This window comes from Melitaea cinxia, chromosome 7 (genome assembly GCF_905220565.1).
Source record: "Melitaea cinxia chromosome 7, ilMelCinx1.1, whole genome shotgun sequence".
In the NCBI taxonomy this organism is placed as follows: domain Eukaryota; kingdom Metazoa; phylum Arthropoda; class Insecta; order Lepidoptera; family Nymphalidae; genus Melitaea; species Melitaea cinxia.
The window spans coordinates 16,203,197-16,221,900 of NC_059400.1; the positions used below are offsets into that span (position 1 = coordinate 16,203,197).

The 18,704-nt window shown below is 33.1% G+C and overlaps 1 protein-coding gene across 1 annotated transcript; it reads right to left on the bottom strand.

Annotated features, from left to right (window-relative positions):
- Nucleotides 1–214: 214 nt before the first annotated feature.
- On the bottom strand, nucleotides 215–4,479 carry LOC123654916 (terminal nucleotidyltransferase 5C). Its single transcript, XM_045590773.1, has 3 exons — nucleotides 4,432–4,479; nucleotides 1,603–2,552; nucleotides 215–1,313 (listed from the first exon to the last, which is right to left on the bottom strand). Exons 1-3 carry the CDS (start codon nucleotides 4,477–4,479, stop codon nucleotides 1,031–1,033), a joined length of 1,281 nt encoding a protein of 426 aa, XP_045446729.1. The 3' UTR covers nucleotides 215–1,030.
- Nucleotides 4,480–18,704: the final 14,225 nt, after the last annotated feature.

An 18,704-nucleotide genomic window follows, 5' to 3' on the forward strand; every position in this document is an offset into this window, starting at 1 on the left:
TATTAAAATCTAAAACAATTAAATCACATTTTTTCATACAATCTACTCTTGTATTGAAACGTAATAAAAAAAGATCCCTAAGTACTCTGTTAGCTAGAGTTCACTACGTGTAAACTTTCCTAAAATATTTATATGGTGTTTAAATATTAAGAGTTGCCTTTAATATTGTACACACCTTAGTAATATTTTTTTGTATTTTTTATATATTTTTATATCATTAACATTTATCTTAGTTTGTTACTCTTACGCTAAGCCGTATACAATACTAGAGCAATCACGAAACAGTGTATACATACAATTTTCAGATTAATAAATACGATAGTAAAATAGTTAATATTTTCAGTTTTATCATACCGAGCAACGGAACATTCTGACCTATGTAACGATATTGTTCGAAGCGGTCCACGCGTTCGTAGCTCCGCATCTAATTATTATACACTTTATTTTTTTAAAGGCCATTTTATAGGACTGGATTTTAAATTTTTTTTTAATATATCGACAAAATCTTTTGTAATCTGTACATATCTGATAACGTCTGCGCTCACATTTGTCGTGATCCGTGTGTCTTTTATATCGCCGCGGTTCTGTTCGAGAGAGACATGCCACTACATTATGGAAACAATTTTTACATACGAAGCTTAAAAATAACTAACTAGTCTTTTTAAAGGCAGACCACCGACTCGGCTCTACATTCTGACGTCGCACACTGTCCCGTGGAAATAATTTTCGTACTGCTAACATATTAACGTATCAACACGCAAGGAGTACGACTAGAAATTACCTCACGACTCGACCCTACACCCTGTCAGTCCCCAGCCGAAGTGGATCTTGCGATTTTCGACCGCGGGCTAACCGAATCGCGAATTGACGAAAATTGATCAAAGTAGAGTGAGCAACATCGAATTGACGCAGAGCGCCTCGGTCGCACGGATCGAAAGTTAACGAAGCGCTTTCACATTATATACAATCGAACATAAACAAACCTCTATATACATTTGGCACTAAATTCATATCGGAGCGGCCGCTGCGGTCACGCCGGGCACAGCGCCGGCCGGCAGCAGTCGCAGCACGCGCACGCCGCGCACGCCGCGCACGCCGCGCAGGCGCACACGCACACGTAGTAGCCGTGCTGCTGCACGTGCAGCACGGGCTGCAGTTGCGGCAGCCCGTGCTGCACCGGCAGCAGCAGCGGTGTGCGCGCGCACAGCTCGCGGCACGCCAGCCCCTCGATGAGCGCCAGCGTTTGCCGTCGCTCGTGGCCCATCAGGCAAACCGTCGACTCGCGCACCACGCCGTGCAGCAGCGTCAAGTACCTGTCAACAAAACGGTTGGCTTAGCTGACCTTCTCTGACATAACCACGTAGAGGTTAAAGAGTACCTCGACCCTATAGGAGATCACATCTAATATACTTTCAAGCAGTGTTTTTTTGTGGTAAGGTGACCAGAGCTCCTGAGGAGGATCGGGGTGGGCTCGGCAATGAGCTTGCGATATTTCTAGTGTTGCAAGCATCTATAGCCTACGATAACAGCTTACCATCTGTGGGTCGCGCGCTTGTTTGCCGAGCTAGTTGTATAAAAAAACTTGGCGTTTATATCGGTTACCTGTGCTTTAGCGTCTCCTCCTCTCGGCCGACAAAGTGGTTTCGTAAGTAAGCCTCGAGCTTGGCACGCTGTTGCCCGAGCTCCGGGAAATCTATGAAGAATCTTGAGCACATGTAGCGTTCGAGGATTTTGATCTTATCCGGTCGGGCTGGCCTGTACCCTTTGGCCAGCAGGGAGCAGTACTTAAGAAGACCGCCACCGCGTATTTCTTCAGGTTGCCGCGTGGCAATAAGTTTCTCCGATAAATGCAGGAGCGCCTCGCTGAAGTCTCCGTACACGGATTCACCGACGACAGTCGGGTAGAAGTTTTCTCCGATGGGCAGCTGGGCGCACTCGTGAAACGCGAGTAGCGAGTCCAAGGCAATTTGGAATGAATCCACGGAGAATTCGAACTGTCGACGCATCGTGTCAACGAACTTTAATTCAACCGACTTGTGACCGCGTGAGTTGCCGAGTGATATTAGCGACCAGCGGTCACCGTCTGAGTTTACTCGGACCATTTTGGAAACATACGCTTCCTTCAACCCAGCCGGGGTAACGCGCCGGCGAGGGGTCGCAGCCGGGAGTAAAGTGGAAAGATGTCCGAGCACTGCCGCTTTAACGCGATCGCAGTGACGAGCAGTGGGCAGCTCTGCGGTGAAAATAAGGTCTATATCGGAGTAAGGTTGGGGGCGATCGGCGAGCACATAGCTGGCAGCCCCGCCATTAAGGCGTACGTCTCGCACTGCGACACCCGCACCGCCCTCAGTCTGAGCGGCTTCGAGGCGAGCCCTCACGCCCGCCACTAGCTCTCGCAGCCGAACGTGAAGAGTCGGGAAGTTGCCCCGACCGTGTATCGCGACCACTTCGTCCATAACGTCGTTAAGTCTTCGTACTTGTTCGTAACTCAGTACAGCGTGGCGCTCACCACCGCCGCAGCCTTCTTCTGAAGAGGTGTAGCTCGACTCGCTCTGTAACAAATGAAATATTATATCGTTTTAATATATTTAACATTACAATAGACATAAACAAGTATTAGCTGAACTGCCCTTGCGAGACAGAAGAGGAGTTGCGGGTGTGTCGCCGATCTTTAGGGAAAAGAACGACGACATGTGCTCGTTTTCCCATATTTTTATTAAAAAAAAAACTGCCATTATTATCATAATAAAGTAGCTGGTGTCACAAACCATACTGACATATCCCCGCATCAAGAACGTTTTCACCGTCAGTTTTTCATTGTATAATGTATTCGGTTTCTTACCTAGATAAAATAATAGTTGTTGTTGTTATGATTACCGGGATTAATAGTGTATGACGCTATTGATAAATGAATAATACTGACAAACGTATGCCTCTTTGAAACAACACAGTTCCATTTGTCATTCGATCAATGAGACTTAGTTACAATGTAGATTGTTAGCTTGGAGGAAAATTGCAACGCAATTTGTGCGTTATATAATCTGCCGATACAGATAGTACACATATATTGTGTGTAGAACTATTATATTTTTAGACGTGATTAAATTACTTTTAGTCGGATTATCAAATACAAATACTACGCATTAATCAAGTTCGGTAAATTTGAATAGATAAATAATTTCGGGTGTGTTATTTACACTAGAATTCCAGGGACACACTGCAGACAAAAATAATTGCTATATTTTTTGTCCGTAGATTAATTATTATTATCTTAATATATATAAATTATGCGTCAAGTTGTTTGTCCGCGATGGACTTCTAAACTACTTAATCGATTTTTAATCAAATTTACACACCATGTGCAGTTTGATACAATTTAAAACATAGTCTATATTTTATTCAAGAAAAATACAGGGTGGTACGAAGTTTGCCAGGTCAAAGTATAGTTACTTTTATCAGTAGTGGTATAAGTCGGTAATAACATAATTTTTAAGTCAGTTTGTGTAAGTATATTGTACAAAAATGTATACAAATGGGCATATAAAAAAAATATTTACAAAAAAACGTATTAGCAAATAGTAAAAATATCAGTGAGAAGTAATTAAAAATGGAGTGATATCAAATTGTTTTTTAACGTTCTGCCTTAACAGGATCTGTGATCAGTGCGAATCAAACGACCTTGTACGATAACTGAGTAATGCTTAATGAATTTATAACACGACCTTGTAGATTTTTTTAATAACAAAAATATACTTAATAATACCGCCGGTGGACTTACAGGAATAAGTACTAGTACAATTAAATTTAAAATCGACTATATTTTTTTAAAGGAAATTAAATTGTCAATTTTTAACGATACGTATTAGGTATATACGGGTATTTGTAATACTAAGATATCTACTACTAAGTAAAGTGAGAACGATGAGATATAATTCTAAACTACTGACACATTTTTATAATAGTATAGGTCCTAGGTCCCAGGTATAGGTAGGATTGTATAGGTCCCCTTTGTCATACTGCGAATTAGTTACTTTATACAAAAACGAAATGAAAGAACGAAAATTAGAACGCCTAATTATTGCGGAGGCTATAAAAGAGTACGACAAGATTTAAAGAGTATATAACTCTTTATATACGTAAAAACAAGTGTAAAAATGGTCATGACATTCGAAATGGTAATAAATGCTCGGTCAATGATGTAAAAATTATATCATGACCAAAGACAGACCTAAATGATTTACGATAAACAATTTCCTTGATCGTTTAAAATCAGTCACGAAGGTCGACAAGGTTTCGTACCTTGATTATCTAATTCAAGTTTAATGTGTTAATGGGTTAACTTCTTAAAAGTTTAATCGATTAATGAGTTAATTTTTTTTTTGATATTGGAAACAGAAAGAAATAAAAAAAACTTTTACGACTTTTGAATACCATTCTAAAAGCATCAACTTGAATGTACTGGTTTTCTATAAAGCTCATTGTTTATGTTATTATTGTTTATGTTATTACGATTATTTTAATAATGCAAATATTGCATGATGTTGAAATGAATGAATGATGATGAACCTTAAAAGTTGAATGACCTTACGCGATTAATGCGAATGATGTTTTAGTTACTATGTGTCACTTTTATAAAAATAACTTTTAATTATAGTTGGCAAAAACACTAACGAAAAAAAAAACTTTTTCTGTGTCACAATTTTTTTTTATTACTTTGACGTAAACAGAACATTTAAAAAGGTAATTATATATGTGATAATAGCGGCAATTAATTTTTTTTTTTGCATTTTTAAGTATATTTTTAGTATTGCAGTTAAACTGAGATAAGCATATCTGACTCTGTTAGGCTCAATTTTTCGGAAAATTTGGAGAAATGGATTTGAAACGTAAAACTACTCAAGCGCTGTAGTAACAACACGAATGCATATAAAACGTCGGTTCCAAATTCTGATGGAGTTGGAACCTAACACGAGTAAATCGCGGAATACATCTAGTACTTACGTATGTATAAATATAAGAAGTCGTTACGTAATATATTAGTGCTAATTCTGGCAGGTAAAACTTATAATAGGTATGTACTTGTTGGAGACCGTCGTTAAACAGCCTAAAAACTTAGTATCTGTGGGTTCGGTAGCACTGTCTGGCAATTCGGTCAAGAACGCGAGAACACGACGCGTCGCACGATAGAGACGAAATTTTGTGAAAATTGTTAAAACGAAAATTATGGCAGTTACGATGTTGTTTCTTTGCTCGATTATCCCAAATGTTCACCCATTTGAAGTCTGACGTCATATATTAGTAAATATTATATATATATGTATATATTAGTAAACATTCTCACTTCCGGTTTAGTCCATTGAATAGTTACCAATTTGAACAATTGTTGTTAGCATCAATAATTTGTAACTATGGACTGTATTTTACCTATCGATAAATAAATGTTACCTGTGTAGGTCTTAAAATTGAATAATACTTTTTAAAATCGGCAGTCTTAATCAGATTTGAATAATTATTGTCAATTTTGTGTATGGTGTCTGTGTAACAGTTTTGTTGTATTAAGAGGGAAAAAAAATAAGTTTGTTAGTTTTATTTAAAAACGATAACAGCCAACGAAAGGTAAATGAAAAAATAATATGAAGATTGCTGGAAATTAAGTAATTAATAAGTAGGTTACCTGAACGACCTTTGATAGTATATCATTAAACTCGCTTAAAAAAATAACAAAATGTATTTCAGGGCCACGAGTAAAAAACAACTGCATTGTTAAGGAGTGCTTATATATACGAAATCTTTGTATCAAATATTTTAGTAATACACTAAAATTCTTTGTTTGAATTAACAGTCTTTCATTATACAGGCACATATTGAAGCGCGTGACCATTTGTATGGAAAGATAAGGTACCAAAAAAGGTTTTAGCATAAAATTACACAAATGACAAAGATGTATGAGTTTAAAATCGCCCGCATTCATACAATATATATGATTACATATAAAATCATTTTATTCTGCTATGATAACTGTTAGTATATGACAATGTTTGATAGATCAAATTTTTTAGTGACTTGTCGGATAATATAATTTCGATTTCGGTGATGGATTCACAATATTGTTCAATGATGATTTAAAAACGGCTTTGAAAGAATAAGGTAATCTTTGATTCATTTTGGTTACTTGAAGGACAATAAAATAAATCGCATATTATCATATCCTGCATAGTATGCCGAGGTTATAGAGTTAGCCGTTAGTTACAACAAGAGAATTTATATTTTCGTGCACATATGTCGTGTGTACTCGAAGCAGCATAGCTTATCAATATATAAATAGCACGTTCTATATATAGTTTCATTTATCACGCACGGTTTATTAGGCTACGGGCGGATTGTTAGCGTTTATATCATTTACGTATCTTTTATACCACATAAGGTGCAAACAAGCGGAAGTTCTGTCTGGAAGAAGGCAAATAACCGCAGCCCATGGTAGATTTCACACTTTCCAGGGGCATCTGGCTACCTTAGAGTCATCATAGGAACACAATAGTACCCGAGAGCGGTTACTACTACAGTCAGGCTGAACAAAAATTTTCCAGTCGTACCCTACTTCATATGAAAGTTCAAATATAAATTTATTATTATTTTAAACAAATGTTTGAGGAAAACTTACTAGTTGCATTAACTCAAATGAGCATTTATTGTACATTTTTGTGCATTGTACACGCTGATGCTTTGAGAAAGAAATTGTGAATACATCGGGAAAATGCTTCCACCATCACATGCTCATGTAATTAGTAGGATAATAAACTGCAAATAATTATTGTTTGAATTGTAGATACGTATATCAAAATAGTGAAAATAAATAATACATTACAGATGATTTTACTGGTTATCCTGTATATTTTAAAAATAATAAAAACATGCAAAAAAAATTACTAGACATTATCAATACATTCAGAGATTTATTCATTAAAATATACTTTATCTGATTTATTGAGATATATGAAATAAATTTAATTTTTTCGTTATATTATAATCTTTATTGTTTAATTATAATTTAATGCATTTAGTTCAATTATTATTTATCACTTATCAAAACACTTTTTTTACGGTAAATTAACGTTTTTCTTTGAAAGGAATCTAAAGTAATATTGATAAGCGAATAAGTTAAATGCATTTTTCTTGTAGGACGTGACGTGTACATGCATAATGTATGACGTAAATAGTGCATCGACAGGCTTAATGCGTCTAAGAAGGGACAAGTAAACTGTAGGCGGAAGACCGACAATGCTGTGTAGAAATAGCAAGAGATTTTCATTTACAAGATGAATGAATATTACGTTCTCGTCTTAACTTGTTTTACATTCATTAGTCTTTGTATTTCTATTTATAGGAGTATTTGTAAGAGCCCTATAGATGAAACTTATTTAGTATTTTATAAAGATATATACGTATTTGGACTAACTTAGCAAATCTCTAATATCTATTATATTATTATTAGCTCTATTATTCTTCAAAATTAATAAAAAACACAGTATACAATTCAATATTTTTGAGACGGTCAAATTCGTGATTATTGCATTATTTGTTTAGAATAACAATTCTGAAAGATTGATACTTTGTTTCTAATCTAATATCAAGCTAGGTACAACAAATTGATATAAAGCATCACGCAACGACTTCCGCTCCAAAATAGTAACGGAACAGTAGCCATAAGTGTCAACGCGAGTGAAAACACGTGAGCGTACTAAATTAATTATTACATAACTGGTACCATTGTTATTCTTTTTTCGATAAGTAAATGGAACGCAACTTTGAAATTTAAAAATCGAACTATCAAAATCGCTACCACTGACACCGTAACTTGAGCATATGTTACCCGATCGTGAACTTCGAATTTCGCGTGCGAATTGTGAGCGCTCTATCGCTACAAATGGTAGGTAACCTTATGAATTATTTTTTTTATGATGTCGATTGTAACTTCGAAATTTAAAAATCGAAACATTGAAATCGCCGCAATTGACACCGTAACTTTAGCGTACGTTACCCGATCGTGAACTTCGTATTTCGCGTGCGAATTGTAACGTGCGAGCGCGGAACAACGGTGTGATTTATTTCCAAACAATACCAACTCAGGGGCCATTGACCTGTGTAGTAACTTTTCAATGAAAGCGAGTTTTTCATGTTCTTGCGTAAAACGATCATTGATTCTTTCATTATGAATGTTGTATGTCCATAATAAGATGAATTCCGTAACGCTGTAGATAAAACACGCTTCTCTTGTCCATATATTTTGAATCTAAAGGTTTAGATAGGTTTGCCTCTAACCCACCTGTTAGTTTAGTTACAAAAGTTAGGAAGAATTCACTTAAAGTTTTTATTATCATCGATATAGTATACAGGAATATAATTATTATGAATAAATAAGATAGAAATAAGATCCATTATCCTTTTTACATACTGATAAGTCTCTAATAATAAACGTAGAATTTAATAATCAACTTAATACCTTAATTACTTTCTCGGATGTTATTGATATGATAAAGAAACGGAAAATCCTAATAAACATATCTATAACGAGCTTATCAATTACGGCATTTTCTTATCTAGAAATTTTTGTGTTTAAGTATTAAAATCCTTTCAAGGTGAACTTTTAATTATGTTTTTTTGCCATGGCCTGTTGGCTCAGTTTTCAGTGACCTTACTTTTTACACCAGTGTTTTGTTTGCCTATCTTGTTGTTACTAATGATTTTATATAGACTGGGGTTGTTATGAGAAGTTACTATTAGTGATAAGACCACCTTTGCATTTTTTTAAGTTTATAAAATATATTTATATTTATTTTTATTTTATTTATTACTTTCTCGCATAAATATACTCAAACACTTACATAGTAAAAAAAAAGAAAAAATAGCAGTATAAAAATAAAATTAAACAAAAGGTAGTTAGTTACATTATTAATAAAGAATTTAACATATACCGTGTATGAACCCTCGTGTTATTTGTAAATAGGTCTTAATTTAGCTTAAGTTTTACACTTACGGCAGAAAGTTGGGTAAACTTGCCCACTTAGACTCTCAGTTTCGTAAGTTCGGGCATTGTGAAATATGAGGGTGTTAGAGAATATATTTAGAAACTAATTAATGGTTTTTACTTCTGAGTGTTAGCTTTGATACGGCTTTATTTTAAAGACTTCTAAATGAAGGTTTCATATGTTTCAGAATCTCTTTTCAAATATGCGGGAACTGTCAGCAACTTGAAAATTTTAAAAAAATACTTTAATCAAAGCCGTTGTTTAATATACAACTGTTACTGCCTTCTAAAGTCTAGATCAGAATCAAATGTTCGAATATTAAGTTCAAAAACAGTAAATTTCTGCAGTGTATTTTTTTAAATAATTTATTGTATACCACCTACAGATATATACCTAATACAGACACTGAACATAGTTTAAGATAGTTACAGACTGTATCATACAATGGGCGGATGGCTATTTAGCCATTTCTTCCAGACAGCCCAAGGAATATTTATTGATTATCCACCAAATGTGTCGAAATGGATGTGTAAAAATTTAAATAATATTTGCCATTAAAATACAACTGCGTTTTATAATTTCGATTTCAAGATAAGATAAAAATTTAATTTATTTACAAGCTGTTACATATCTTAATACATTTATTTTTATCGAAGAAAGTTATTACTGCGCAATTGGTTGACAACGATAATAACAATGAACGAAAAATGAATTATAAAATCGTCTTGATAACGACATATTTATTTTATGAATGAGTTTTAGTATTTGTTCACAACCATGTTAAAAAAAATGAGAGAGTGAAATGTTAATCAACTGAAATTAAAGGTAAAAGAATACACTTTTACAAGCTTCAGTCTGTGTACTTATTAAAAAAAAAATACTTTATTTAGGTAGCTTTCGAAAGCGCATTTGAAACATCATTTTACAAATTAAAACTGTGTTTTTTTTATTAATTTAATTATAGTTTAAGAGTGAAGCTACCATCGATTCCTTGTTTAATAAATTAATTATATCTATTTTTATATATCATTTGTTATGCTGTTAAAACCTTGTATTAGTGTGCGAAAGTGTAAATAAATAAAATAAATAAATATATCATGTTCGTTTTTTAATAAATTAATTTAAAAGTGAAGCTACCAGCGATTCGGAATGTAGATTATGCAGAGAAGAATCGGAAAGAAACTCCACAGTTACTACTTAAAAAAAAAACTTTTTTTAATGTATTCAAATTACACACAAGTCAAATGTTTTAAATTTTAAATGATGACACAAGTTTTGTTGCTAGTGGACGATGATTGGAGAGAATTTTTAACAGCTACGTGACTCTAATGCTTATTCATAAAATTGTATATTAATTGTATTTATTTATATATATGTCTCTTTTGTTTCAATACTACTACTAAATTGTTATTTTTAGTTTCCATCCAAGGGGTGCCTGGAAGAAATTGTTCTATGCGTTGAGGCCGATTTCAAAAAAAGGAGGAGGTTATCTATTCGACTGGATTTTTTTTTATAAGTGTTACCTCATTGCTTTTTAGTGGGTGTAACGATTTTGATTATTCTTTTTTAAATCGAAAGTTGATACTTGTCATGTGGTCCCATTTAAATTAAATCAAGATATGACAGCTACTTTTTAATTATCCCTACTTGACTATTAGACTTGTTACTTGACTATTTTCCGACTACCTACGTCGACGTAAATCAATGATCATATATATGTTGCAGTCAAAACTCTTAACTAGTCAAAAGCACTATTGACTAGCAAAATCAGTCAGAAGTACTTTTGACCGTTTGCTTTAGTCAATAATACTTTTGACTAAAATCACAGTTAAAAGTACTTTTGCCCAATGGAGCTGGTTAAAAGTACTTTGGACTAAATGATTCCGTCAAAAGTGGTTTTGACTGATTGTATCAGTCAAAACTCTTAAAAGGTTAAGGTGGTCGATAAAAATAACGACAAACGCACATATAAACTTTTATATTACTCATTATTAGTGGAGAACGTACTGATATTAGAACAAAAATGAGTGACTACGAAAAGAAAGAAGGCTTTTTGCAAAAAAAAATTAGCAATGGAAGATGACAAAAGAAAAATTAGAAAAGTTTGCAATGGATGTGGAAGACGCGAAACTTAATGAAAAGGAAACACCATTACAGTACAGTAGACTACAACGCTTTAACACATTGAAGTTTGTGGTATAAAAAAATTAGTTACAAACACAGAACCTGTCAAATATTTTTCCCGGCTGAGGAAATCAACGACATTATTGATGCTGCTCATATTTCTATAGGGCATGGTGGTCGCGATAGACTTAAGAATACAACGGCAAAAAAGTACGCTAATGTTACAAAAGAAATGATTAATATATATTTATCAATGTGCGTAGTATGCCAAAGGAAGAAAAGCAAGAAAAGGATGGGTCAGGTTTAGAAACCGATCCTGCACACTGAAATGAACAGCCGCTGCCAAGTCAATCTGATTGACATGCAGTCGCAAGAAGATCGCGGGCATAAATTTATTATGGTTTATCAGGATCATTTGACTAAATTTATTCACATTCGAGTTAATAATGCTTTTGACTGACGCTTTTTTGCAGTTAAAACTACTTTTGACGGAGAGCGTCAGTCAAAAGTATTTTTAACCGCGAATTTGCAGTCAAAAGTACTAATAACCAATAATTTTCAGTCAAAACCACTTTTGACCAACTTGTCCAGTCAAAAGTACTTTTGACTGATTTCGCTAGTCAATAGTACTTTTGACTGGTTAAGAGTTCTGACTGCAACATATATATAAATGTAATGAGTATATATATAATATATTCATTACATTTATTACTTTATATCTTCCAGCTGAACGGATATATACAATTTTAATTCATAAATTTCCCTTAACTCAGCTTAATCACTACTCACAATCCGCGTTGATATCAACTAGCTCACGTAAAAATAAACGGTGGAATTTTTAATGTTACCAGGATCCAAACATGTGATATTTAGTTATATCTATATTTCTTCGGTAAACATTAAAGCACGTGCAACAATAGCTGGCAACATTTTGTTTACAATCGTTTTTTTATCTGTCACGATTGTTTGTCAAAACTTGGCCTTTAGATTGAACCGTTACTATTGTTCGTATACTACAGATATTTGTGATAAAGATATTTATAATTAAGTACGTAATCTTTATACATTATTGTTAATATTTCACTAGCTGTGGGCGGTATCATTTGCGTTAATTTTAAAAAAAAACGTACTAATGTATTATATAGCCTATATATAGCCTTCTTCGGTAAAGGGGCTATCCAACACAATTTGAATTTTTCAATTCGATATAGTAGAGATAAGCATAGGTTACTATTTTTATCGTTTCAAATTTGTTTGGTAAATATTAATTAAGTAATAAACAGCGGAATCGTAGGTAGGTATTACCAAAATATAAGTATTCACGTGGTAAAGAAAATTATACCGTTAATTATTTTTAATCACTTTAATCCTATTACTTCGTATGCAAATAATAAAAAAAGTATTAAAACCGATATCGATAGAAAAACAACAATGACGGGCATTTATATTCACAAGTTCATCGAGAATCGATTATAAATACGAATTTAACATTATCGACAACCGTAAAAGTCAATTACCATTGTTCGATTGATTTTTTCTGCATAATTCAATTAAGGATACGCAGTTGTATGGTGAATTTGTCGCGATTAAAATCGATATAACGAATGGAAAACCTTCAGTTCGCTTAGATGGTTGCGTATTTAAGTGTTTTTATAACCAAACCAAAAAAAGGCTAAGGTTCAGAATTCGACTATAGTGCGTGACCTCATAATTTTTACTGGGTGTACTGATTTTGATGTTTTTTTTTTTTAATAGAAAGCCGATGATCGTCATGGTAAATGGGACCAATTTAAATTTAATCGAGATCTGACGAGTTCTTTTTGAGTTATTTCTAATTATTCACTGTATATACTTTTTTTCGGTTGCGAGCAAACACAATTATTTTCATGTTAATCGTGTTATTATTTCACGCTTCACGCATCCGAATATTCGGTCATAGCATTCCGATTTCAACAAAATGGCCGCATCTGTCATAACGGCGCTGACCTTGAAGTCGCGTGATCGCACTCCCGCGAAAACAGATAAGAAATAAAAGTAAATATTATGTAATTCTATGCTCGGATACAAATCGAGGTCGATACGCGTGTTAATTTTAAAAAAAGAATAGTGTAAAACAGTACCTACTTTCGATTTCGACAGACCGTTAACATTCGATCGTGACTGACGCCGTCTGGAATGCAGGCGAAAGGTCATCGCTGCTAGTCATTCATGAAATGAAACAAACGAATGATGTACGGTTTTAAATAATTGCGTCGATGGAACGATGCAGTTGCATATTAATTGTGTTTGCTCACAAACGAAAAAATAGACGTTAATTACATCGACAAGGAATACTACGTTGGTAGTTTGTAAAACAGTCGATCAATACGAATTATTAGCGATAGCTCAAACAGTAGTAGTTAGCTCTCGATTAAATTTTAATATGAACACGCCAAGCACCAACTTCAGGTAAAAAAAAGAAAGATCAAAATCGGTACATCCAGTTAATATGAAGTGACATATTAAAAATACGGTCGAATTAAGAAGCTCCCTTTTTGGAAAACGAAGTCCATCGGTTTACGTTTCTTTACACGTTACTCACAACCCACATCTAGACGAACGTACTTTCGATTTCGTGAGGCCGATAATTAGCATGGCCTCGCTGTACGTGCACTGCGTAACGCGGAACGGAACTCGCTCGAGTCGCGGGGTTCGTCGCCGCGTACGACGGCGGGAAGGAATCCATTTTCACTTTCTTTTCAATTATTTGAACATCGTTCTGAATTCGAACTGATTAATATTGCGATGGAATGTCATTGCAACATTCTTAATGAGACGGGCTTTAAAGTATATTTTATTATAAATAAATAAACGACACATTCAACGTCCATGATTTACTTTGTGTCGGGAGTCCGGAAACACCGACGACACACACGACAAACATTTATATGGCTTATACAAAATAATGTATGCTATGTGCGGAGATCGATCATCTAACCCACGTTCACTAGGGCCAGTGCTGTGACAGTTGTTTCATCAACAAAATATTTTTGGAGAGTAAATCCTTTTAGTTACGATCTCAAATTTTACAACAGTCAAAACAAAGAACTTTGAATATTAAGTACAAATCTTCAATTGCCTTTTACATTAGTAGTTTTCATATCTACATAAATAAATTATTTATATTAATAGTATTTTATTTTATTTTAAACAGCTTCTGTATTATAATAAAAGTGACATTCTAAATCATTATGCGAATTAATCTGATTTTATCTTAATTATTTCCACGCGTGTCAATAACCTATGAACTTCAATTTTTATAAAGTTCACATCACACACAGGTCAAAAAAACGTGTAAACGAAAGCATTAAAACAATAAAAATTATAATCCTATTCAAATGATTCGACGATCTTTAGGTACGGATATTACATCATTACCATACCAGTTTTTTTTATAGATTTTGCACACGAGGCTGTTATGTCAAAGTATTTCATATTACGATAACATTTACGCTCATTAAATAGATAAAAAAGAACTATTAAATTGATTTCTTTTAGCTATTTTACATATGGCAATTTTTTATATAAAAACATTAACACTATTTCGAGTACAATTTAGATTAATTTGCAAAGTTACCATTTAAAAGTGCTCTCAAGTCTACAATAGAGAACGGTAGCAATCAATAAATTAAATTGTTAATTAATATTTACTAGTGGTCGCCCAGTGGTCGAAATACGACCAAAATTAAAAATTTATATTCGAAAAAATAATGATAACCTTTTTTAAGAAAATTCAATTTGACTACAGACTTTGACAATCAACAAAATAATATAATATGCGTGTGTCTGTCAAATACATGGTAGTTAGTGCAATGTTTTTTTTTTTTTTTTTGATTAAATATAAATATATTTTATGCATAATTAAAAAAATATATTAGCATTATGCACTGCTTTTCTATATAAACTATAAGTGTACGAAATTTTATTCTAGTCCGTCCGCGCAATTTTTCTAATTAGGGGTACAAAGTTTTTGTTAATTTTAGTAGTATACTGTCGAAAATGACTCGACAAGCGCATTTATGTATAACAAAATAAAATGCATAACGATATAACCATAGATATTGATTTTATCGATAGCAAAATTATTTAATAACAATAATTTATAATTATTATAATCAAATTAACATAATGAACTTAGTTTTATTCAAAGGACGTTCTGTAATCAGAGGTTAATTACAAATATGTAGTCCAAGTTCACGTTATTTAAATATTAGATAAGTTGTAAATGTTGCAAGGGAATGCCCTTAAAACAATTATCAAGGGCTTTATCGAGGAAAATCGATGAATTCGCGGAATGCATACTAACACCGTCCTAGAGACGCTCGTGAAGCAACAGCTGGCTTGCGAATCAAAGTAAATCTTGACTGACATTTCAAGTATGGACATTGTTTGAAATTTGGGAAGTGTGTAACTACATATTCGAAACTTAAACTTACTCGTCTATTGAGGGGCCAGCTGCATCAGTTGTAAATATCGCTATTTGATGGATGACGGTATCAAGCAGAAAAAAGTTTATGATTATTGTATTTTGCCATCGAATTCCATTATATTTATGACATATGTATTTTGCCATCGAATTTCATTATATTTATGACTGTGACAAGACTAAAAAGAGCGTTGTGTATCGATTTTTTCGCAAATCAACGGTAGTATATTTATTTCAGAAGTGGTGTGTTCTTGGCCGTTGTATGGAGTTGTTTGCGAAGTTATTATTTTCGATCTTATATTAAATTGATTTTATTCCATATGTCCAACATACTATTTGCGAAAACTTGTAATTGGCCGTAACTTGATCATTGTTTTTTTTTATATTTGTATTTTAGCTGTAAGTTTTCAAAATTTGAAAATAAAATAAAATAAAATATTTCTAAACGCAAATGTAAGAGTTATAGTTCCTTAATTGAGGAGAAACGGATCTAATTGCCTATTCTAATTCCCGCTGTTTAAGTCTATTCATAACTTATATGCAGGATAACGTTATCTACAATCGGTGTAATTAGCCCTAAAACTCGTTTACTATAATTCAATACGCTTCGTTTTGCTTACATAAACGAAACGAACCATTGTTGAATATAGGAACTGGGATTAAATCGATGAATTCGAATTAAATCGATTTTTTTTTAATTGAATGATAATGATATCGACTATAATTGCATCGTGTTAAGGCATTCTTTAATTCATTCATGCAATAGCTTTCAATAAAGTCATAGGTGTTGTCAATGTCACGTCATAGAATGAAGAAAATAAGTAGGAGATTTATTGGTGCAATCGAGAGTGCAATGTCCATAAAATTTTGAAAATAAATAAAAACATTATATCGTTAATCCTTAACCTAAAACAAAAACATAAAACACAATAACGAAAAGTTGTAAATAGCCTATGTACAAGTGAAATAAATTATCTATTCTTAAATTATTGATGTGTGTTAAAAATCTTCTTATATATACAATTCTCGTGTTTTAGTTGCCATACTGAAACCGCTAAAACGATTTTTATGAAATTTTGTGTGCATATCGGGTAGGTCTGAGAATCGGCCAACGTCTCTTTGTCATACCCCTAAGTTACAGGAGGGAGGCGGTATTAAGGGGTTAAAAATATATGTGTTAAAAAACGTTTACTGGGTCAGCTAGTAAATATGTAAACTATAAAGTTAACACGATTGATTATCAAAGATCGATAAACAGCGCCATCTTTTGTAAGAAATGATTTATTGACGCATTAATCACAGCTACGCTAAAATACAATAGTCAATACACTTTTTAATAGGGAAGCAATTATAGAGATTGTATTAATTATGAAAGATATATAGTTATATGGTCAAGGTAATAAATGAATTTTAATACCGGAAAACATTTAATACTCAATTAGTAATAAAAAGTTACATACAAATTTATTTACTACAAAAAATGTCGGTTTATTTTCAGTAACATGACTTTTTTTCTGAAACAATTAGTTTATTTTAATAGCTAACATACAATTTAATTTTCACAGTAATATAGGTGTCATATATATAATACGTAATCATAGAAAATTTTATTACTTCCAGAAGCGTTGTCTAAAATTGAACTTAAAAAATAGACATACTACAAGTTTGTATACCAGTTACAACTAATTAATAAAAAAAGTTATAGCACGATATGTATTTACACGTTTTTAGTACATTTATTAATGTTTTATATTTATTTATACCTATTTCTTTTATTTCAGTACACGAAAAAAGGTTTGACTGGAAGAAATTATTTTATGCTATTTTTGTTATTTATTATAACTTGTTTTTCGGGTGTACAATAAATAATATATTATTATTATTACATTATTAACGTTACAGATGTACGTACAAAGTTATAGTACCTACAGTCGTTAAGTCGAAACGCAGAACACGACATTGAGTTACAAAACGACCCACATACCAACCAGCCTCATCCTGATGTATTAGAAAATACACTTGCCGTGAAGGATGCCGCGATCACGATCGCTCGCTTTAGAATTAATAATTTTTGTTTCAACCTCAAAATTCTTTAGACAGCTGCAACGGTTGAGGTCAACTCTGCTGCCGTGTCTTACCGCTCTTTGTTAAGCCACGAGCTTAATGTAATATTCGTAAGTGCCGTGTAAGGTTAGCGTAATTTTTATTATATCCTGCCTTATATTGCGCAATATATTTTCGAAACTCGAGCTCGAGTGATATTTCTATTTTATAAAACTTAATTATAACATTAATATACAATTTATGTTAATTAGTGGGTAGATATGAAAGTACATATTACCCTTCACCCACATATGCGGTTTTCTCTGCGTTAATTCGTGCATAGATACATAAATAGCGTAGCTGTGTATCTCGTTATAGAAAACGTATTTATGCATGCATTTGAGTAAATTAAACCAAATTAATACAAAGAATCCTTTGTCGATCGGAGCATGCGCGCTGCGCGTGAGTCTTAGCCAAGTCTGGCGAAAACATTGCGTGAGAGACTCGATTGGCATTTCGTCGTCGAGGAATTTACACTGACTGCACTTGAGTTCTAATACTAATCATTGAATGCCTAAATTGGTGTTAAAATTTATTCGATCTGCAATCTGATACTGTTTCTTTTCATAGGAATTGGAGCGCAAAAAGATTCAGTGTTATTCTTAGCCACAAACGTTTACAACAAACACAAGAATTGTAAAACATTTTTAAATAAAATATATAAGTAATACGTGCCAGCCCTATTCTCAATCCAATATACAGGATACCCTTATTAACATCGAATCGACGGTCTATACCAAATGTCACGATCATTACGAAACATAAAAGAAACAGGTACGATAAAAGAAACAGACGCATATTTAATTTTAATTCGTGTTCCATTTTATTGATATATTATTGTATTTATTTAATTTTAGTTTTTTTTGACAGTAAAAATTAGATTTTTATTATTCAAAAAATGTCGTTAATTACACTGGATACTAGAAGTCGATCTACAAATATTAACATTGATACAATTAATCTAGTTGTGCCGGTGACTTTTACTG